Raw genomic sequence first — 18,454 nt, forward strand, 5'->3', positions numbered from 1 at the left:
TCACGACGTGGATGAGCTGGCTGAGTCGTAAACCCTACTAAATTATGCCAATCTGAGTGCATCCAGAAAGTATTCACAGCGCTTCACTTTTACCACATGGTGTTATGTTACAGCCTTATTCCAAAATTGATTAAATTCATTTTTCTCCTCAAAATTCTCCACACAACACCCCATATTGACAATGTGAAAAACGTTTTTCAAAAGTTTTGCAAATTTATTAAAGATAAAAAAAAACTAAGAAATCACATGCACATAAGTATTCACAGCCTTTGCCATAAAGCTCAAAATTGAGTTAAGGCGCATGCTGTTTCCACTGATCAGCCTTGAGATGTTTCTACAGCTTAATTGGAGTCCACCTTTGGTAAATTCAGTTGATTGGACATGATTTGGAAGGGCACACACCTGTCTATATAAGGTCCCACAGTTGACTGACTTCATGCTTGGCTTGTGGTCTGACTGCCTGACTGTCTGAATGCACTAAGGAATTGCCTGTAGACCTCCAAGACAGGATTGTCTCGAGGCACAAATCTGGGGAAGGGTACAGAAACATTTCTGCTGCTTTGAAGGTTCCAATGAGCACAGTGGCCTCCATCATCCATAAATGGAAGAAGTTGGGAACCAGCAGGACTCTTCCTAGAGCTGGCCGGCCGTCTAAACTGAATGATCGGAGGAGAAGGGCCCGAGTCAGGGAGGTGACCAAGAACCCTACGGTCACCCTGTCAGAGCTCCAGCGTTCCTCTGTGGAGAGAGGAGAAACTTCAAGGACGACAACCATCTCTGCAGCAATTCCCCAATCAGGCCTGTATGGTACAGTGGCCAGACGGAAGCCACTCCTCCTTAGTAAAAGGCGAATGGCAGCTCGCATGGAGTTTGCCAAAAGGCACCTGAAGGACTCCCAGACCATGAGAAACAAAATCCTCTGGTCTGATGAGACGAAGACTGAACTATTTGGTGTGAATAGCAGGCGTCATGTTTGGAGGAGACCAGGCACCGCTCATCACCAGGCCAATACCATCCCTACAGTGAAGCATGGTGGTGGCAGCATCATGCTGTGGGGATGTTTTTCAGCGGCAGGAACTGCGAGACTAGTCAGGATAGAGGAAAATATGAATGCAGCAATGTACAGAGACATCCTGAATGAAAACCTGCTCCAGAGCGCTCTTGACCTCAGACTGGGACGACGGTTCATCTTTCAGCAGGACAACGACCCTAAGCACACAGCCAAGATTTCAAAGCATTGAAAGTTTCGGTCATGGGTGTGTAGATTGACCACCATGCACGAAATAAATAAAAAAATAAATAAAAAAAAAGTATTGAGCAAAGGCTGTGAATACTTATGTACATATGATTTCTTTGTTTTTTATTTTTAATAAATTTGCAAAAATCTCAAAAAATCTTTTTCCACGTTGTCATTATGGGGTGTTGTGTGTAGAATTTTGAGGGAAAAAATGAATTTAATCAAATTAAGAATAAGGCTGTAACATAGCAAAATGTGAAAAAAGTGAAGCGCTGTGAATACTTTCCGGATGCACTGTAGATGAGCTGGCTGAGTTGTAGACCCTACGGAATTATGCCAATCTGTTACTTGGTCATGGACTCTAATTGAACATACTACATTGTTTTAACAATTAGTGGAAGTATAAGTGTAACGTTTGGTGCGATATGACCACCCCCTCCTATTCCCACGACCGGGACAGCCCGTGCATAGTCCGAGTTATAATCTAAGTTATTAAAAGGATAAAAGAAGGGCCTTTTTTACTACATTTAAAAAGTCAACCAAAACCAAATGCTAAATTGATTTAAGGATGCTAATGCAAATAGGCATTAACTGAAATTCAGCTGGTTAAACACTTTGACATAAAGAATTTGAGACATTGAAGCACAGCAGAGTAAATGCAAGCCAGGTGTGGAAAACTGCATGGAATTATAAGTGTTATCTTTTTACCTTAAACATGTTAAAGAATATTTTATGTCTCCACACAATGATCACAGCCTGGTAAATTAGTTTATTTCATGTGAAAATACACAGTAAGTGTAGTAGACCTACTACATGTTTGAATATCACATTTCATGAGACATTGTAGGATGGTTTAAACCTCAAAGGGGCGTGGTTCATTAAGACCCTCCCCTCAAAAATCAAAACAAAAAAAACAACCTTCCAATCACTACCTCTCTTTGGATCAATGATGCGTCTTCCTTTGTTCTGTTGTGTAGGTGGACAGTGTTTTTTTATCTTGCTGTTAAATGTAGCAGAAAAAGTGTGTTCTGTGGTTGTTGGTGAATGTGTGCATGAATAAAAGGAGGGGAGTGAAAGACTGTCATTGGTAATAAGTTCAGGTTAGTTGATGTGGTCAAGACACTGAGAAACCTTGTTAATATTCCTGGGGTGTCTTTATGTGTGTGTCTCCCTTTCTCTCCCATCACACACACACACGCACAGAGAGGCCTGCCTCCGCACTGGCTGCAACACCATGATGTCACCTCTCATCCGATTGGCTGCGAGGCTGCTGAGAGAAGAGAGAGGCTGAGAAAGGGAGAGGGAGGGATGGAAGATAGAATGAAGTGAAAGAAAATGCCGGCACTTAAACGGGTGGAAGGGATTTTGGACAGCGATGTGATAACGGGGTGCAGCTTGAACCACACTATGATGTGTGAGTGAAGTGTGTGTACGCGCGTATCCGTTTTTGGGTACGACTCGGAGGAGAGGGGGGGACCCCCCAATACCACGCCCTCCCAGAAGCATGAGACGACTTATCTGCCAGCGGATCTGTGACTGTGAGTGCAGGGATGGACTTGGGTGTGTTGGTGTGCAAGGCCACAGTGTGTATTTTGTCTGTTCATGACAGATGGTGCAAGTGTCTTTACACATCCATTTAACATTTACTGAGGTAAACACAGTAGGATGTCAGATTTGCTTCACGTGTACTCTTTTAAATCATTGATCTAACAGGTTTACTGTGTGTGTGTGTGTTTGTGTGTGTGTGAGAGAGAGAATGTATGGTGGTGAGTTGATATATGTGTCGAGATGTAGGGTGGTGGCTTTGACGCATTTCTCCACGGCAGCTTGTCAGAGCAACCATAGCGCAACTGCATTCCTTTGCCAACAGTTTGATCTCCACAGTGGTCTTGTTTGTGTGTGTGATGCATTGTGGAAGTCATTGTTGCAAACATGTCTAAAGTTTCACTGCCAGCTTTCTAGGTGGCAAAAAATTCCCGTTTGCATCTAAAACGAAGTGTTAGACTCTAGAGATTTCCTCTCAGTCACCAGTCGCATGGATGGATATTTCGATCAATTGATTCTGGAATCTGAAATTATTGTATATGTGTGTGGTTTTTGCTGTTTTTTTTCTCCTTACCGGTGGAGTGTTTGCAGTTACAATTGATTTAGTGATTCCTGCCTTGGCTGTGTGTAGTCTACAATGCCCCTGTGCTTTGCTTCTTGTCTTCTCTTTTGACAATTTGCTGAATATAAAACAGAAGGATTTGAAGTCTTACATTATTATCAATAACTTCTTTCCTCTTGTGTTTGCTCCCTTGTGGCATTGTCATCAACTACAGGCAAAAATTCAGTATGGATGGTGACTCTGCTCTCCAACTTCTTTTACAGATCGTAGTTTTGACGATGACGACAGTGTGGACGGACGCTCTTCCTCGGCTCAGACTGCGTTTAAAGTTCCAAAAGTTCCCAAGAAGCCTGCAGAGTCTTCAACTGCCCGCCGACCCAGTGCCACTGGTGCCAAGCTAGGTACTTATTTAGATTTACACTCTACATTTCCACTCTTCCTGAAAGCACACACACACACACACACAGAGTTCATCCACTGCATCCAAGCGACTTGGCGACGTGTCCCACACTTACTTAGCACAGTCTTATTTTAGGCTCTATAAATCATTAAATCACTACAAACCTCCTGCACTTCTTAGAGTATGTATTACTCTACACTAGTGTCTTAACTAAGGACCTTTCTATACAGCAAAATGTCATCGTACTTCAATCAAGTGTATTTCTGTTTAATTTGAGAGCCTGTTGTCTCTAGATTTAAGTATTGAAGTGCTGTACCTCATAAGTGTCCTTTTACTCAAAAGGTCCTTGAACGCAGGTATCCTGCGTTTTCCTGTATTCCAGTATATCCGGGCCTCCCTCTGCTCAAGTTTGCTCAAATAACTTTGTCTCTGATCTTTCTGTAACGGGAGATGGATAACACCTTTTTAAAATTGTATTTAATGTAATTGCTATTTGCAATTTCCAAGCACTATATTTGAAAGAATTTCAGAAATCCCCCCCAGCAAGTAAAGTTGTCTGGAACTGATTAATGTGTTTCATTAAAAACGTTTGGATTTATCATCTGTAGTCTTGATGTTGTTTGGATTTGCGAGTTGGATGTGAAATGGTCCCTCGACTCCCTTGTTGGTTTATTTGTTTTGTTTGTTTTCTGAGGCTAAAATGTGTGTATGACAATACAATTATTTTATGTGCGTAATTTAACAGCTATTGGGGCTTGACCCTACTGATATATATATTGTCCCAACTGATATACAGGACTGTCTCAGAAAATTAGAATATTGTGATAAACTTCTTTATTTTCTGTAATGCAATTTAAAAAAAATAATATTGCAAGCCTTTAATATTTTAATATTGCTGATTATGGCTTACAGTTTAAGATTAAGATTCCCAGAATATTCTTATTTTTTGAGATAGGATATTTGAGTTTTCTTAAGCTGTAAGTCATGATCAGCAATATTAAAATAATAAAAGGCTTGCAATATTTCAGTTGATTTGTAATGAATCTAGAATGTATGACATTTTTGTTTTTGTAATTGCATTACAGAAAATCACAATATTCAAATTTTCTGAGACAGTCCTGTATGTTGTCCCAAGAAAGACATGTCGTTACTGTTTGGGTTCCTCAGGGATGTGGATCCTTTCAGTAAAGGTTCTGAGATTGTGTACGTAAATGTTCACAGCATCAGGGGAATGACTGAGATAATAAAGGAGGCACCTTTGAGTGTGTATGCCGCAATCAGGAGTAACAGCCTCTCCTTGGATGTTCTCGGAGATCTGATAGCGTTTTGATAGTATCTTGCTTCTGTAGTCGCCTGCAGGCTTCAGAAGAACTGCCTTTTGAAATGGATATCGTGCTTCTTGCAGCTTTCTCCTCTTCCTTTTGTGGTAGCTGGGTGAAGATTGTGTTTGATTCCTTCTTGCATGTATTGATTTTTCCCATGTTACATTTTATTGGCAGACAACTGCATTCCCACAAACATGCGCTCGGTACCTGCTGATGTATCTGTGTCAGCAGTGTTTCACATAGAAGCTTACACATGGCGATGGTAAGCATTTTACAAGCAAGCGGGTTGAGTCTTGATGCGTCGCTGAGTAGGTTGGAAATACAAGATTGAGATCTCTTGTCACTTAAATCATTACAGTGATATTGATTGCAGGGCGGCTGTGAAAAGCTGAATCAGGGGCAAACTGGGTATTTTTCACACTCCAAACTTCAGCTCTAAAAGTTGTAGTGTGTCATGTTCATTGACGGCAAGAAGGGAGATGACTTGTCTTGACATTTTGCCAAGGATTTTCCCTGATCTGCCTGAAGCACTGGGTCAGAAAGTTGGAGCAGGAGCTTAGGTTAACGCTTACTTACGCTTGGGAAGCACTGATGGAGGGTATTGAGTTGTGGTCATCTATCTATGCTGCCATCATTGTAATAACAAATGTATGGATTTGACAGTTCATCGGCTATTACAACAGTGTATTGTGCGGTGGGTTGACTAAAACAGGGAAGCATCCTTTGTATCAAACATGAATTAACATACAAGTGAAAAACTAAGCTGAACCATTCGCAGACTTGTCTAAAGGCATAACAGCTAAACAAATGACATGTATTTATTTATTTGTGATTTAAATCTTGAATTCTCTTTTGGCTTGAAGGAAATCGTTCAAGCCAAACCACACACTCCGACACGCCCAAAAGCAACACTGAAACGGAAGGAGGATATTTCTAACTTACGATCTTTAAAGCTGCCATGCAGAAAAAGTCTGAAGTTCTGTCTGGACAAATATGGCACCTTCACCTGCTTGGAACTTTTTGATGAGAAATGCTGACATGTGCTGTAAAGTTTGCATGACCAGGTTGCCACCACGTTACTTCCAGCGAGTGCCGGAAACTACACGGAAGTGCATCAATGCTTTTAAACTCTCTCAGGACCATTTGGAGTGTTGACATGACACATCTGTCATGCCTGGTGTGAAATAAAAAAAAACTATCTTAGAGGAATGTGGGAAGGATACTTAACTACTAGCTCGTTCCCTGTGGAGTGGGTGCCGCCCTGCTGCTTAATTACACCCTCCTTTTTACTTATGGCTAACACATGGCTTGTCTCGCTGTTTGAAAGTTCCCCTGGGTTTTAAAATTGAAGATATTGACATTGTCAGGCTCTTTGATAATTAGGACAATCAACCATCTGTAGTTTTCTTTGGATTTGTTTGACTCTTTAGACTAGAGTGCCTCCTACATTCTTGGAAACTTCTTGTGGCGTGAGGTTTTGGTCCTCATGGACCGCAGCCTCCTGCCAGAGGGGAGTGTCTGAAAGAGTTTGACCCAAGGTGCGAGTGAGTCCTGGAGTCCTGGAGGCGTGCAGGTGCTGGAGAGATGGAAGATTGCAGCCAATCACCATCTCTTCAGACTGAATGGCACGCTGCAATTTGCCCTTGTCCTTGGCGGTGGCAGCAGCGTACCTATTCTCATTATTTGCAGGGTGGAGCTTTTACATTTAACTTGAATTTAATTTGCATACGCTGTGAAAACCAACTAACGCTAGCCATAAGAAGTAAGCACAAACTGGATGGAGAAAGATTTTAAAAATCAGAAACAGTGATGAAAACATTTTGGCTCTTGTGCTTAAAGATTTATTATCCGTTTGCCAACTCCTATAGTAAAGACCAAACACATCAGAACTGAGAACAAGATTAATCTTATAGGATTTTGTTGTCCAAGGATTTTTTTAGCCATCATTAATACATTTCTAATATGATTGAGAATGATAGAAAGCGTATAGACAACCATTTTGATGCATCTACTTGCAGGAGACGGGACAAGCCAGTGTCAACTGTGTCAAATTGTGATGAGGGTGAAGGCACAGAAGCATATTACCTAAGTCATTTCAATACAATGAGAGCGTGTTTGTTGCAAAAACTTTAAAATGTGTAGTTTCATGCAACACAGTACATGTTTTTACTGAATGAATCACTGCTGTAGTGGGATGTTATTTGTGCTGATCCTCTTGGATTGCTCTCAGTTCTTACTTAAATGTATTTCTTTATGTTTTTGTCTTGCCTCCTTCCTACATCTCCCTCAGTTAGGGCTGGAGGCGGGTCCACAAAGCTTCCAGCCCCCGGAGAGTTGTGACTGACAAGCCCATTACAGCCAGGAAGTCTAATAGAAACACAGTCTGCTCCCACTCACTTAGATTCTGTGTGTAATTGACGTGCTCAGTTTCAAGCAGATTTTCTGCTCAGTAGCAGTATTTGAATAAAAGAAAAACATCAGTTTTGTCAAATTTTGCTTCCTGTACTCCGAGAAATGATTTTTGGGAGATACTATGCACACAAAAACACTCTTCTTGTTTTCTTTGTAGTGTCCAAGGAAAGTGGGGGAATTGACGAAGATGACTTCATTAAAGCCTTCACAGATGTCCCCACCGTCCAGGTACAGTCCACACAGAAGCAGAAAAGGGGACAATCACACACTTGCATCCATTTTTAAAGGTTTACATTACCCGTACATCTTGGCAAAGCCAGACTGTCTGAGACTTTTCTCAATCCTTTCCATGTTTCCTTTGCTTTTATCCGCTTTCCCTCCACTGTGCTTTGCAGATCTACTCCACGAGGGATCTTGAGGATAACCTTAATAAGATTCGGGAGATCTGCTCAGATGATAAACATGACTGGGACCAGAGAGCCAACGCGGTTAGTACATTCTCTTAAGTCCTTTAAGTTCAGTTTTAACATTAGAACAACTTCTTACATTGCAGTGATATTTTTTTTTCTTTTTTTTTTCTTTTTTTTTAATGATAAATGCTTTTTTTTTTTTTTTTTTCCATTTTTTTTTTTAAACAGATGAAGAAAATCCGTTCACTGTTGGTGGCGGGTGCAACCAGCTATGACTGTTTTTACCAGCACCTTCGACTACTAGACGGAGCCTTCAAACTGTCAGCTAAAGACCTTCGCTCACAAGTGGTCCGAGAGGCCTGTATCACAGTGGCGTGAGTCCTGGATAATGCTATTTAAAACGGATTTTGTGTTTTTTCTAATGGACATCTGTCAAGGGATTGTTTTGTTTTAGTTACATGTGTTTTCCATGTATGCCTCTGTCTCTCCATACAGCCACCTCTCTTCAGTTCTGGGGAATAAATTTGACCATGGAGCAGAGGCCATCGTCCCTGTCCTGTTCAACCTCATCCCCAACTGTGCCAAAGTCATGGCCACCTCCGGTGTATCGGCTATCCGCATCATTATCAAGGTTAGTCTAACCGAAATAGTTTAACAGCCCCGCTAGTTTGTTTTTCCTTATAATTCAAGTGCTCCGGCTTTTGCTTCACATCCCACACTCAGTTTTACCTGTCTTCTCTGCACAGCACACCCACGTACCCAGGCTTATCCCCCTGATTACCAGTAATTGCACATCCAAGTCTGTGTCTGTAAGAAGGTGAGATGAATTGAAATTGATATTGCAATAATAAAAGTATTCCGTGGTAATAAAGGTCTCAACTATGTAACGGCTATAATATAAATTCAGGAAGTTTGTGTTTGGGAGATTATTTCTTTGTTGTAACAATGGTTTTTGGGAATAAATCTCATACTGTTGGAAATGTGGTTTATTTTCCTTTTAAATGGTTCCACATTTATATGGAACATGCATTCATGGGATTCAATTCAATTTTATTTGTATAGCATCTAATACAACAAAAGCTGTTTCTAGGTGCTTTCCAGAGACCCAGAACATAAACCCCCGAGCAATTATTACATAAACAATGGCAGGTAAAAACTCCCCTAGTGGGAGAAAAGCCTTAAGCCAAACAGTTTCAAGGAATGTGGATGAGCAGCAGAGCCGAGTATGTGGGCTGCACCCATGAAGAATTTTCCTCCCCAGTTGCTGCCAGGTGCCAATCAGGCACTGAGGTACTGTCTGCTGTCTTCTATGGATTTCCAGTCAAAGTTTGCAGGACGATATGGCCGACGGCCAAGTCTCATAGAGCTGCCAGGAGGCCTGCTGTGACTGTCCTTCACCATCAAGCCCGTTTCTTCTGGTGTCTGCAACACGTGCACTGGAAGTGAACACTATACTGATTGCTGCACCGATAAAGCAACATGGTTTGGTGCAGGCAGTGTGATTTTGTGGGGCGGCATCTCCCCCACTGGATAAACAAAGCTTGTCATCATTGGAGGTAATCTCAATGCAGAGAGATATCAAGATGAGATTCTGCAACCAGTGGCAATCCCACATGTCCACAGTTTGGGACCGAGCTCTGTCCTCCAGGTTGACGACGCTGGGTCGGATCAGCTTGGGCGTACAGTTCGTGCCAGAGTGACCAACACAACCATGTTGGCTGAGTTGGCTGGTTGAAGAATGCATGTTCCTTACAAATGTGGCACCATTTAAAAGGAAAATGAACAGGCTTTCCAGCTGTTATTATTGTTACAACAAATAAACAATCTACCAAACACAAATGTCCTTACTTTTTGTGCTGAGTTTAGAATCGGTCTGATAAGACTGTCAAGTCATGATTGTTTTTTTTTTTTGTCAACGAGAATAATGAAGTATATGTCATCTCCAGGCGCTGTTATGATTTCTTGGACCTTCTGCTACAAGAATGGCAAACCCATTCTCTAGAAAGGTGAGGACATTAACATGGAAAATATATATGTATGTACCGTATATATGATGTTTTGGCACACTTATAATGCAACCATGCAGACAGAGTTGAGCGCAGTTGCAGATGTGAGAAACGGTCAATGTTTAAGCACAGATTTGACTTTTCTCTACACATGTTGAAGTAGGAGCATACGCTTGCAAAATTCATTACTAAGTGCTGTTGGTTATTCAGGATTTCGGCACAAATATATATTACATATACAGTTGTCCATTATTCAAATCAATGTCATTCAAACGTGCATTTTTTTTTTTTTTTTATAAACTTTGTGCCCTTTTTGTGCCATTGTTTCAGGCATACTACAGTTTTGGTCGAGAGCATAAAAAAAGGAATTCGAGATGCCGACTCGGAGGCCAGAGTTGAAGCCCGCAAGTAAGTGGCACACAGAGGCATTTTTGAAAACATCATGTGATGGATGATTAGTGGGATCACCAACCCTTTAATAATCCTCTCTGACCCTTTCCTCTTGTGTCCACCTTGATCTTGTTTTTGTGTTGTTTTTTTTTAGTCTCACTTGCTGACTTTGTCTCTTTTAGAGCCTACTGGGGTCTGAGGAATCACTTTCCAGGAGAAGCCGATGCTCTTTACAACTCCTTAGAGTCTTCCTACCAGAGGACTCTCCAGTCCTGCCTGAAGAGCTCTGGCAGCGTGGCCTCCCTTCCCCAAAGTGACCGCTCCTCATCGTCCTCTCAGGAGAGCCTAAAGTAATGACTGCTTAGTGCTGCTTTTCTGTGCTTTACTTAACACTTCTGAACTTTATTTAAACTCTTGAGTTTTAAGACTAAAGACCAGAGTATTTATGGAGGAACCACATTGACATGTTTTTTTTTATGGACTTAAATTCCTCTGTAATACATGAGAGAAATCTCCCCACTTTGTTTAATTTTTTTGTATTTTTTTTTTGTGAGCATGGCTCAGTAGTTGAATCAAACCGAATCGAATTATGTTGCGTAGGGAAGTGGTTCTCAACTGCTGGGTTGGGACCGTTTTCATGGGGTCGTGGGCCTTTGCCTCAGGTAAAGGTAAAGCTCCCGGGTAAAGGTACATATTTTTGTAGTCTCCTTTGAGCTTCTTCTCAGTTGTTGCACGTTTTTATTTCTTGTATTTTGCAGGAAAATAACAGCTGAGTCTATGTTGCTGAAGTGTTTTGATTTTCTGTAAGCCTCGTGTTGAAAGCTCCATTAGGTGACTGAATAGTTCTGCTTGTTGTATATGTTCAGTTAGTGGGCACTCAGCTAAAGCTTTGTTCATGAGGCTTTTTTGAACTACTACTCAGTTGTTCTACCTTTTTTGTTTCTCGTGTGTGCTGTTAATAGATTATGGTTGGGGGTTGTTATGTAGGGGGAGAGGGCATTTGGGAAGCAAAAACATCAATATTGATAACTTGGTTAATATGATTTTTAATACACACAATATCCTGGGGTCAGATTGAGTTGGATGGAGTTAAATTCACGAGGTAAAATGAGTGTGTTCTGTGCATCCTACGTGGTATTCAGTTGATACTACTAACTGAAGCGTTACAGTAGGGGAGGGGGGGCAGTGGAAAACATTGTAGAAAAATCTGCTTTACATTGTAGAAAACACTGGAATTAAATTTTGTATAAATGAACATTATTAAGAAGTTTGTCAAACATTACAGCATGATTGTGAGTTCTGTGTTTAGTTTTTTTTTTTTTTTTTGTGAGTGTTGAGTGTTTTTGCACTGACCTACGTTTCTACTTTTTCCTCTCATCTCATCAGTCGTCCCCTGTCTTCCAAATGGCCGGCAGCTCCAGGACGAGGTGGGTCAGGCTCATCCAACACAGAGTGGCTGCATACACGCATACTTTTTAAAACACATATTGTTGTGTTACGATGACACGCACACACACACACTGAGACAAACGCCAGTTCCAACAAAATCATTTCCCATCATTCTCATTTACATCTTATTTTGTCCAGCCCTGAACAGTTGCATCCTTTTTTGTGTTTTTACTACAGACATGTGCACACGCAAGCGCATATGTGTGTAGCTGTGTTTTACTTTACGGTATCAGTGTTGTGTACGTGTAGTATTGGGCCTGCATGTGGTTGTGATGTGTTTTTATATATGTTTATATCCCATCACCCCCTCCCCGTCCTTTTTTTCTCCTCCCCCAAATACACTCCTCCTGCTCCTCCTCCTGTCCCATCAGTCCCCGTCGGTTCTAAGGGTGGGGTGTCGATGACCTCCCTGCAGCGTTCCCGTAGCGACGTGGATGTAAACGCAGCAGCAGTTGCAAAGCACCGTCACGTGGGACAAACCAGGGGAGCGGGTCGTCTGCCCCCTGGCTCCTACTCCTCTCTGGGTAAGGGCTCTGTCAGGCAAGTTAGATGACAAAGCAGACAGCACAAACTAAGGCAGGGAGACTCCGGCAAAGGTGTCCAATCAGTTCAGAGCAGAGCTAGTGCTCCTACATGTTAATGACTGGTTGCTGTAAGATTTAGATACTCACTTTTAAAAACTGGCCACATCAACAAAGAAGTCTGCAAGGATGGACCTAGACACTCGCACACTTCGGTGCTTGCACTGCTTCTCTCTTTGTCCCCTTTTGCCACCTTGTACACCTGTTATTGTGTTTTTGTGGATATTCTCTGTGCATGATCTGTATATGACTATTGTCCTGCCTTTTACTTTATCTTTGTCTTGATGTTTATCCCCACATCTGCATGGATCTCTCCTAAGTAGATGGTATTTCACTAATATATACACTATGCTCCTTCTCTTGTTTCTCTTCTATCTGCTTTTTTCTCTTCTTTGCCTCACACCTTATTTCCCCCTTTCATATTTTTGTTTCCTTGTTGTTGATCCTTTCTATTCATAATCCTACTTTCCTTTTAATTTCCTCCGATTCATTTTCCTTTCTTTGGTTCTTCCTCGTTTTCGTATCTATATATTTTTTCTTTTGTCTTTTTTTGTGCCTCTCCTCCACCCTTTTTCCTCCCTTTTGCTACTTAAGATGATGCCTCTGATAAAACGGATGGTAAGATCATCTCACTCTGCTACTTCCGTTTTCCGTTTACCTTTCTCCGTCCTGCTCCATGCAAACTCAGTTGTTGTGATGTAGCGTAGCCACAGCGCCCCCTGGTGTCCGTCTAACATTCATTACTGTTCTCATCATCACATCATGGACCAGATTTGAACTCATTTAAAAACCATCCTCGGCTTTACAGCTACTTAATTTTAACGTTAAAGTGATCTGACCCCTCTGCACCCACATTAATCTGCTTAACTCAAGTATTGAACTTTTGTTAGGATACTCAGGATGCATAATTATATACTACCAACACTATATTATACATGCTTTGTAGTGGGTAAAATGTCAAATTCACAACCTTCTTTGTCTGTCTTTAGGAACCAGGTCAGACAATGGTAAGATTGTTGTTAGGTGGCTATTTGTGTGTGTTTCAGGGATGTTCTAGTTGGAAAAATATTTCCGATTTGCCATCGCATTGTAGCATCATGTGTTTGATCGATTTCACTGTTAAACTTATGATCAAGCTTTTTGCATTGTGCTAAAGCAAATGCTGTAATGACTTGTGTTGCATTAGAGCTCAAACTAATTGGTTCATGAGTGTTTAATTGATTGATTTTTCGTTGTAGTTAACGGAGAAATACATGCATTTACTGTCTCTTTTAATTCTACAATCGATGTGGTGCTTTATCGCATCCTTTTGATATTTTGGAAATAATTTGTAGCCTCATTGCGAGAATCAAATCTTTAGTATTTCTTTACCACAGCTGAGTTTTAATCCACTGAAGCATCCCTGCTGTATTTATCTGTTTCTACTTCTGGCTGAGTGTGATTGTTTAGTTTCAGATCTCGCTCTTTAGGAGCATAAGACGCTTAGTGGCCTTTCATCAGCTTGAGTGCTTCTTTCTTTCTTTTTTTTTTGTGGGGGGTGTGGGGTGCTTATTTTAGCTGAAGAGTATCTACTTAGAAATATCAGCACATAATAATAATAATTAATTAATTTTTTGTGTGTGTATTTACACTTGTCCATCCACTTCCGTGCAGGCCGTGTTCGTACAAAGCAGCCCCTGACTACAGCCAGCAGCGTGTCGAGCCAGGTGGACGCGAGAGGCCGCAGCCGGACCAAGATGGTTTCCCAGTCGCAGCGTAAGTACTTCCTCATTTCAGCCCTGCGACAGAATCATTACGGTTGTCAAGTCCAGGTACAGCATTGCAGATAGATGCACAATCGACAGAAATTGTGTGTGCGAGCTTATCACAACGGCTTTGGTGTCTAAGACTCATTGTGGAGTTTCTCAACTTGTTGCCGCCATGGAAACGATAAGCTCCATGTAAATGTTTTTGTGCCTTCAGGTTCCGATGAATCCGATTGCACACCAGGTATTCTGTCTGTTCGTCAGAGTGTGTTTGTCTTTCTGTGTACCACAGTGGGAATGGTGACCCACCTGCTATTGCTCTCATTCTGATCAAGGTGTTTTGTGCAAGAAGTTTGGAGTGAGTGTGAGTTAATGTGGGTGTGTTTTTTTTTTTTTTTTTCCTCTGCATGCTCTGTCTCAGGTTGTTAAACATACCTGAACACACAAAAGGTGTAACACAAGCCACAGAGCTAGTTAGATAATGGAGCACATGTTGTATAATGTGGTTTAACTGCTCTTAAACGTTTCTTCAGCGAAATTGCTCACAACCCAGTTCACCAATAAAACTTGGAAACTTGGAACATTTTTGATGGATTTCCACATGTTCATTGATCTGAAAGATCTGAAAGTTCATTGATCTGAGATTCAAAGCGTAACTATCAGGAAAAAGACCAACCAGAAAGATTAGGAGAGGAAAGGGTTGCGAGGGTTTCCACATTTGTGGGCAAGTGTGTTTATATATTTAATATTGTGTGTGAATATTTTTGCTCATATTTGCTTTTAAAGAATGTTCATTTCCTCATTGTAAGCAGGCTTTGGTTTGTACATATTCCTTGCCAGCTGCCCCAACATGCACTGCTTTTCCCAGTCTACCATTTGCAGCCATTTCAGTTTGTGTGATTTTGTTTCTCTCTTTGAATAATTGATTTATTATTAGCAGCGTGGTTAAGCTTCAACTTCATTATTTGGAATGGAAACACCAGGATGCGCTCTCATCGTGCTGTAACCTTACTCCCATAATGCTTTTTGCGCTAACCCATATTTCATCTGGTTAATCTGCTGTTCCTTCCCCCTTACCTCTGCTTCCACCCCCTCCCCTCAACCAATGGGCTTTATGGCTCAGGATCTCAGTCTGCTAACCCTGTTGGTGGTAAGATAACAGCGCTACTTCTCTCTACCCTCCCACCCCTGGCTGTCTTTAGTTTTGAGCTGTAACGCATTTCCTCTGTTGCCTAAACTTCCTTCTCTTCACATGCTTGCAGAAAGGTCACCTGTAGCTCCTCCCACTGTGGCCAGTGATTGCTGGAATTTGTAGTCACAGACTCTGAATATGGCTGTTCACTGATCACGCTAAACCCACAGCCTTCAAAACTTGATGTGTCTGCACTCCGTTGTGTGCCTGAATTTCACTGAGAGTGAATTTTATATTATCACGATTAGTATTTCCACTTGTGAAAACAATCGATATATTCAAAACAAATAGTTCCGACACATTTTCTAGTGTGCTTGGAGTAAAAACTACTTTTGCACAGCTCAATTTACTTATTAGCAGTTTGAGAAGGTTAGATTTTTTTTTACTCATTGGCTTATATTTCACATTACTGCTCTGTAAATGAACGAAGGAAAAGGAAGTAATGACAGCAGAGTTGATGAAAAGTAGAAAAATGTCAAACAAGTGGGAATCACTACTGGGAAGTGCACATTTTTACATTATTTGTTTTATTTTATTTTTTTTTGCTTTTCTACATTTGTCATAAAATGCCTATGTGCCTGTGCACATGAAGTATATCATGATCATTATGGTAACACACACCAGTATATGGTCTGTCTATGTGTACTTGAAGCAGAAGGGGGGACAAGAGGAATTTAATTGAAATTGAAGTCTCAAGAGTGGGATTTTTAGGTTCTAAAAAAAAAAAGGGGGAATTAAATTAATAAATAAAAGCCAATTCAAGATTATTGTGAGGGGAAAAGTCCAGAAATATTTATTTATTTAGTTTACTACAGTGTAACGCAGGCTGCGTATGTTTGCGCATTGATCCAGTGTGTTTGTTTGTGTCTTTGTGCAAAATCAAAGCGCTCTATGCAGCCCTTCAGTAATAGATTTAACTATTTTCCTTTTGTTAAAACATGTTTTTAATAAGGGCATGTGAAGAGGTGTGCCAAATGCACTTGGGTGACCAACTTGAGTGTGGGAAACGTTGACAGCCGTTCCCTGAAAGTATCACAACACTTCCCTCTAGCTCTAGTTTTGTCTTCAAGATGTGTTTTTTATTTCACTGTTGCTAGTTACTAGTCCATAGCTCCATGTCGCCTGTGCTGAGAGTGTGTGTACGTGGATTCAGATGAGCGTCTGTCTATCCATGAGAGAGAGTCTGGTCTGCATTCCCAAATCCAGTCATGATGAAATCCCTATTAGTCCAGCTTCATGTGTTGAACACTGAAGCATGTTCCCTAAACATCTTGTCCTCTTACTCCATGTCCAGCACTGCAGAGCAGCTTCTCTTCCTCTTCATTATAGGATTGTTTAACATGAGTCACTGTCAAATATCTGAGTTTAGCATTTGGAAACAGGATCCCCAGGGGAAAGGACAGTCCTAACCAACTGGACTTATTTAGGACAAAAAAAAAATACCATTTATTATATTTCACTGTAAATTCAAAAAGACTGGAGAGCTGCTTGTAGAGTTGGTATTACTGCTATGAATTGATGTAAAAATGTTTGTGCTAATAGGCGACTTATGATGTGAAACAATTTGTGGAACAAAGCTTTCTAAGCCCCAGGAATCCTCTTTCTAATAACATGAAACATTGCAGTTTGCCTTTTAAGTAATATACAAACTGCCATGTACATGACCAAAGTGTGCATGGAAAATAACATATTCAAGTGAAGAACAACTGCGACGGTCAATTTGATGTTTTTTTCTGTTCTTTAAATAATTGTCTCATTAGTTGTGTGTTGTTCCATAACTCATCGTTTATGGAGTGAGCTCTGACTTCTTTTTTTTTTCTTTGTGTGTTGCGTTGTCCTCTCTCTGCACGTCCCTAAAGCTGGAAGTCGGAGTGGCTCCCCCGGTCGTGTTCTGACAACGACAGCGTTGAGCACCATGAGCTCTGGTGCACACCGGGTCCTGGGTGGACCTGCCGGGGACGGACGCAGGCGCAGCCGCATCCCCCGCAGCCAGGGCTGCTCCAGGGACTCCTCGCCCACTCGTCTGACTGTCGGTGAGTACATAAACACAACCTTGACACAGTTTCTCAGGGTCTGTGTGAAACTATATCTGTGTAATAATAACTCATCCAAATTTGAGCTTGGGTCTCAACTCTGTTTGTTTATCTCCTGCACCCTATCCTCTGATCCTCTCCCTGCCCTTTTGTGCCTACGACCTCTGCTTCCTAAAGCTCCTTCTAGCATTAGTTCCATCTACAATGGTGCAAGCAGAGGAGGTAAGACGCCAACGTTGATCAGATCATCTTTAATCTGTGGAATCTCATTCTCACTTTCTCTGCTCAGCTGAAAATCGTCCTGCATCCTTCATTGTTTATCTCCACCCATTGCAACATCCCAGCTCCTCCATCACGCTCACCACCTCAGCTTCATAGAGCTTACCTTTCTAAACTGCTCTGACATTGTGGCTGTGTTGTTGTGGTGATGGTCGCTCATGATCAGCAGGTTTCCATGTGTAATCGGAAAACGTTCTCCTTCCTTCTACTAACCTGTTTTTGGTAGCCACAAAACAAACCTTCCCAGGCTCAGTGAAGCTTCATTGCCACGTTGAAGCTTTTTGGTTGGCCCCTGCTCGGCAGGGTAGAGGCTGAAGTTGAACAAAGCAATGATCAGTGGTGTTGACTGCAAGGCTCCTCTCTTTGCTTCACTGGCTTGACAACTAAATCCATCTTGAATGGCTTGCTTTTCTGTCTTGTGTATCAGAAAGAGATAAATGTGTATGTCAAATTGCGTATCTGTTGGGTTCTGGAGGCATTTACACCTTAAGGGTGCATCTCATCTAAAGTGGAACGAACTCTGCTCAGCAAATCAACAGAAATCAAATCTGTGTTGTAACTTCTATTTAAATTAATGTAGTCTTCAAAAACTGCAAAATCACTAACATTGATTGGTTTTAATAATTTACCAGTAAACACTGATTGTAAACCAGATACTAACAAATTACAAATAAAGTGAATACAATTATACTAAGTAAATTACGTTTGTCAGTTATAGCGTGAGGATCTACTACTTTTTGTTTTGGTTCACTTGTCAGACAAAAAAAGGAATTTAAAATATCTTAAACTCCTAAAAAGGAGACTATAGCAATAGCTATTCTCACTATTTTTATTTTATAGCCTATATGTAGGGCTGGGCGATATTGGACAAAAATAAAATCCCAATTT

At 41.2% G+C, this 18,454-nt stretch overlaps 1 protein-coding gene across 37 annotated transcripts in view; it reads left to right on the top strand.

Moving 5' to 3' along the window:
* Positions 1-18,454, top strand: part of clasp2 (cytoplasmic linker associated protein 2) — a 62,969-nt gene that overhangs the window by 24,477 nt on the left and 20,038 nt on the right. For 8 of the 37 annotated variants that reach the window (XM_061742537.1, XM_061742538.1, XM_061742540.1 and 5 more), the window contains 18 exons: positions 3,608-3,745; positions 7,639-7,709; positions 7,877-7,969; positions 8,120-8,265; positions 8,387-8,522; positions 8,638-8,708; positions 9,838-9,897; positions 10,228-10,305; positions 10,470-10,637; positions 11,674-11,714; positions 12,108-12,260; positions 12,912-12,935; positions 13,307-13,324; positions 13,971-14,072; positions 14,280-14,306; positions 15,186-15,212; positions 17,114-17,287; positions 17,465-17,509. In XM_061742537.1, the coding sequence (XP_061598521.1) occupies positions 3,608-3,745; positions 7,639-7,709; positions 7,877-7,969; positions 8,120-8,265; positions 8,387-8,522; positions 8,638-8,708; positions 9,838-9,897; positions 10,228-10,305; positions 10,470-10,637; positions 11,674-11,714; positions 12,108-12,260; positions 12,912-12,935; positions 13,307-13,324; positions 13,971-14,072; positions 14,280-14,306; positions 15,186-15,212; positions 17,114-17,287; positions 17,465-17,509 (1,572 nt within the window). The remainder of the gene's footprint in view (positions 1-3,607; positions 3,746-7,638; positions 7,710-7,876; positions 7,970-8,119; positions 8,266-8,386; positions 8,523-8,637; positions 8,709-9,837; positions 9,898-10,227; positions 10,306-10,469; positions 10,638-11,673; positions 11,715-12,107; positions 12,261-12,911; positions 12,936-13,306; positions 13,325-13,970; positions 14,073-14,279; positions 14,307-15,185; positions 15,213-17,113; positions 17,288-17,464; positions 17,510-18,454) is intronic. The other 29 variants (XM_061742554.1, XM_061742556.1, XM_061742561.1 and 26 more) reach the window with 21 other exon arrangements.

Source organism: Cololabis saira, chromosome 15 (assembly GCF_033807715.1).
Source record: "Cololabis saira isolate AMF1-May2022 chromosome 15, fColSai1.1, whole genome shotgun sequence".
NCBI classification, from domain to species: domain Eukaryota; kingdom Metazoa; phylum Chordata; class Actinopteri; order Beloniformes; family Belonidae; genus Cololabis; species Cololabis saira.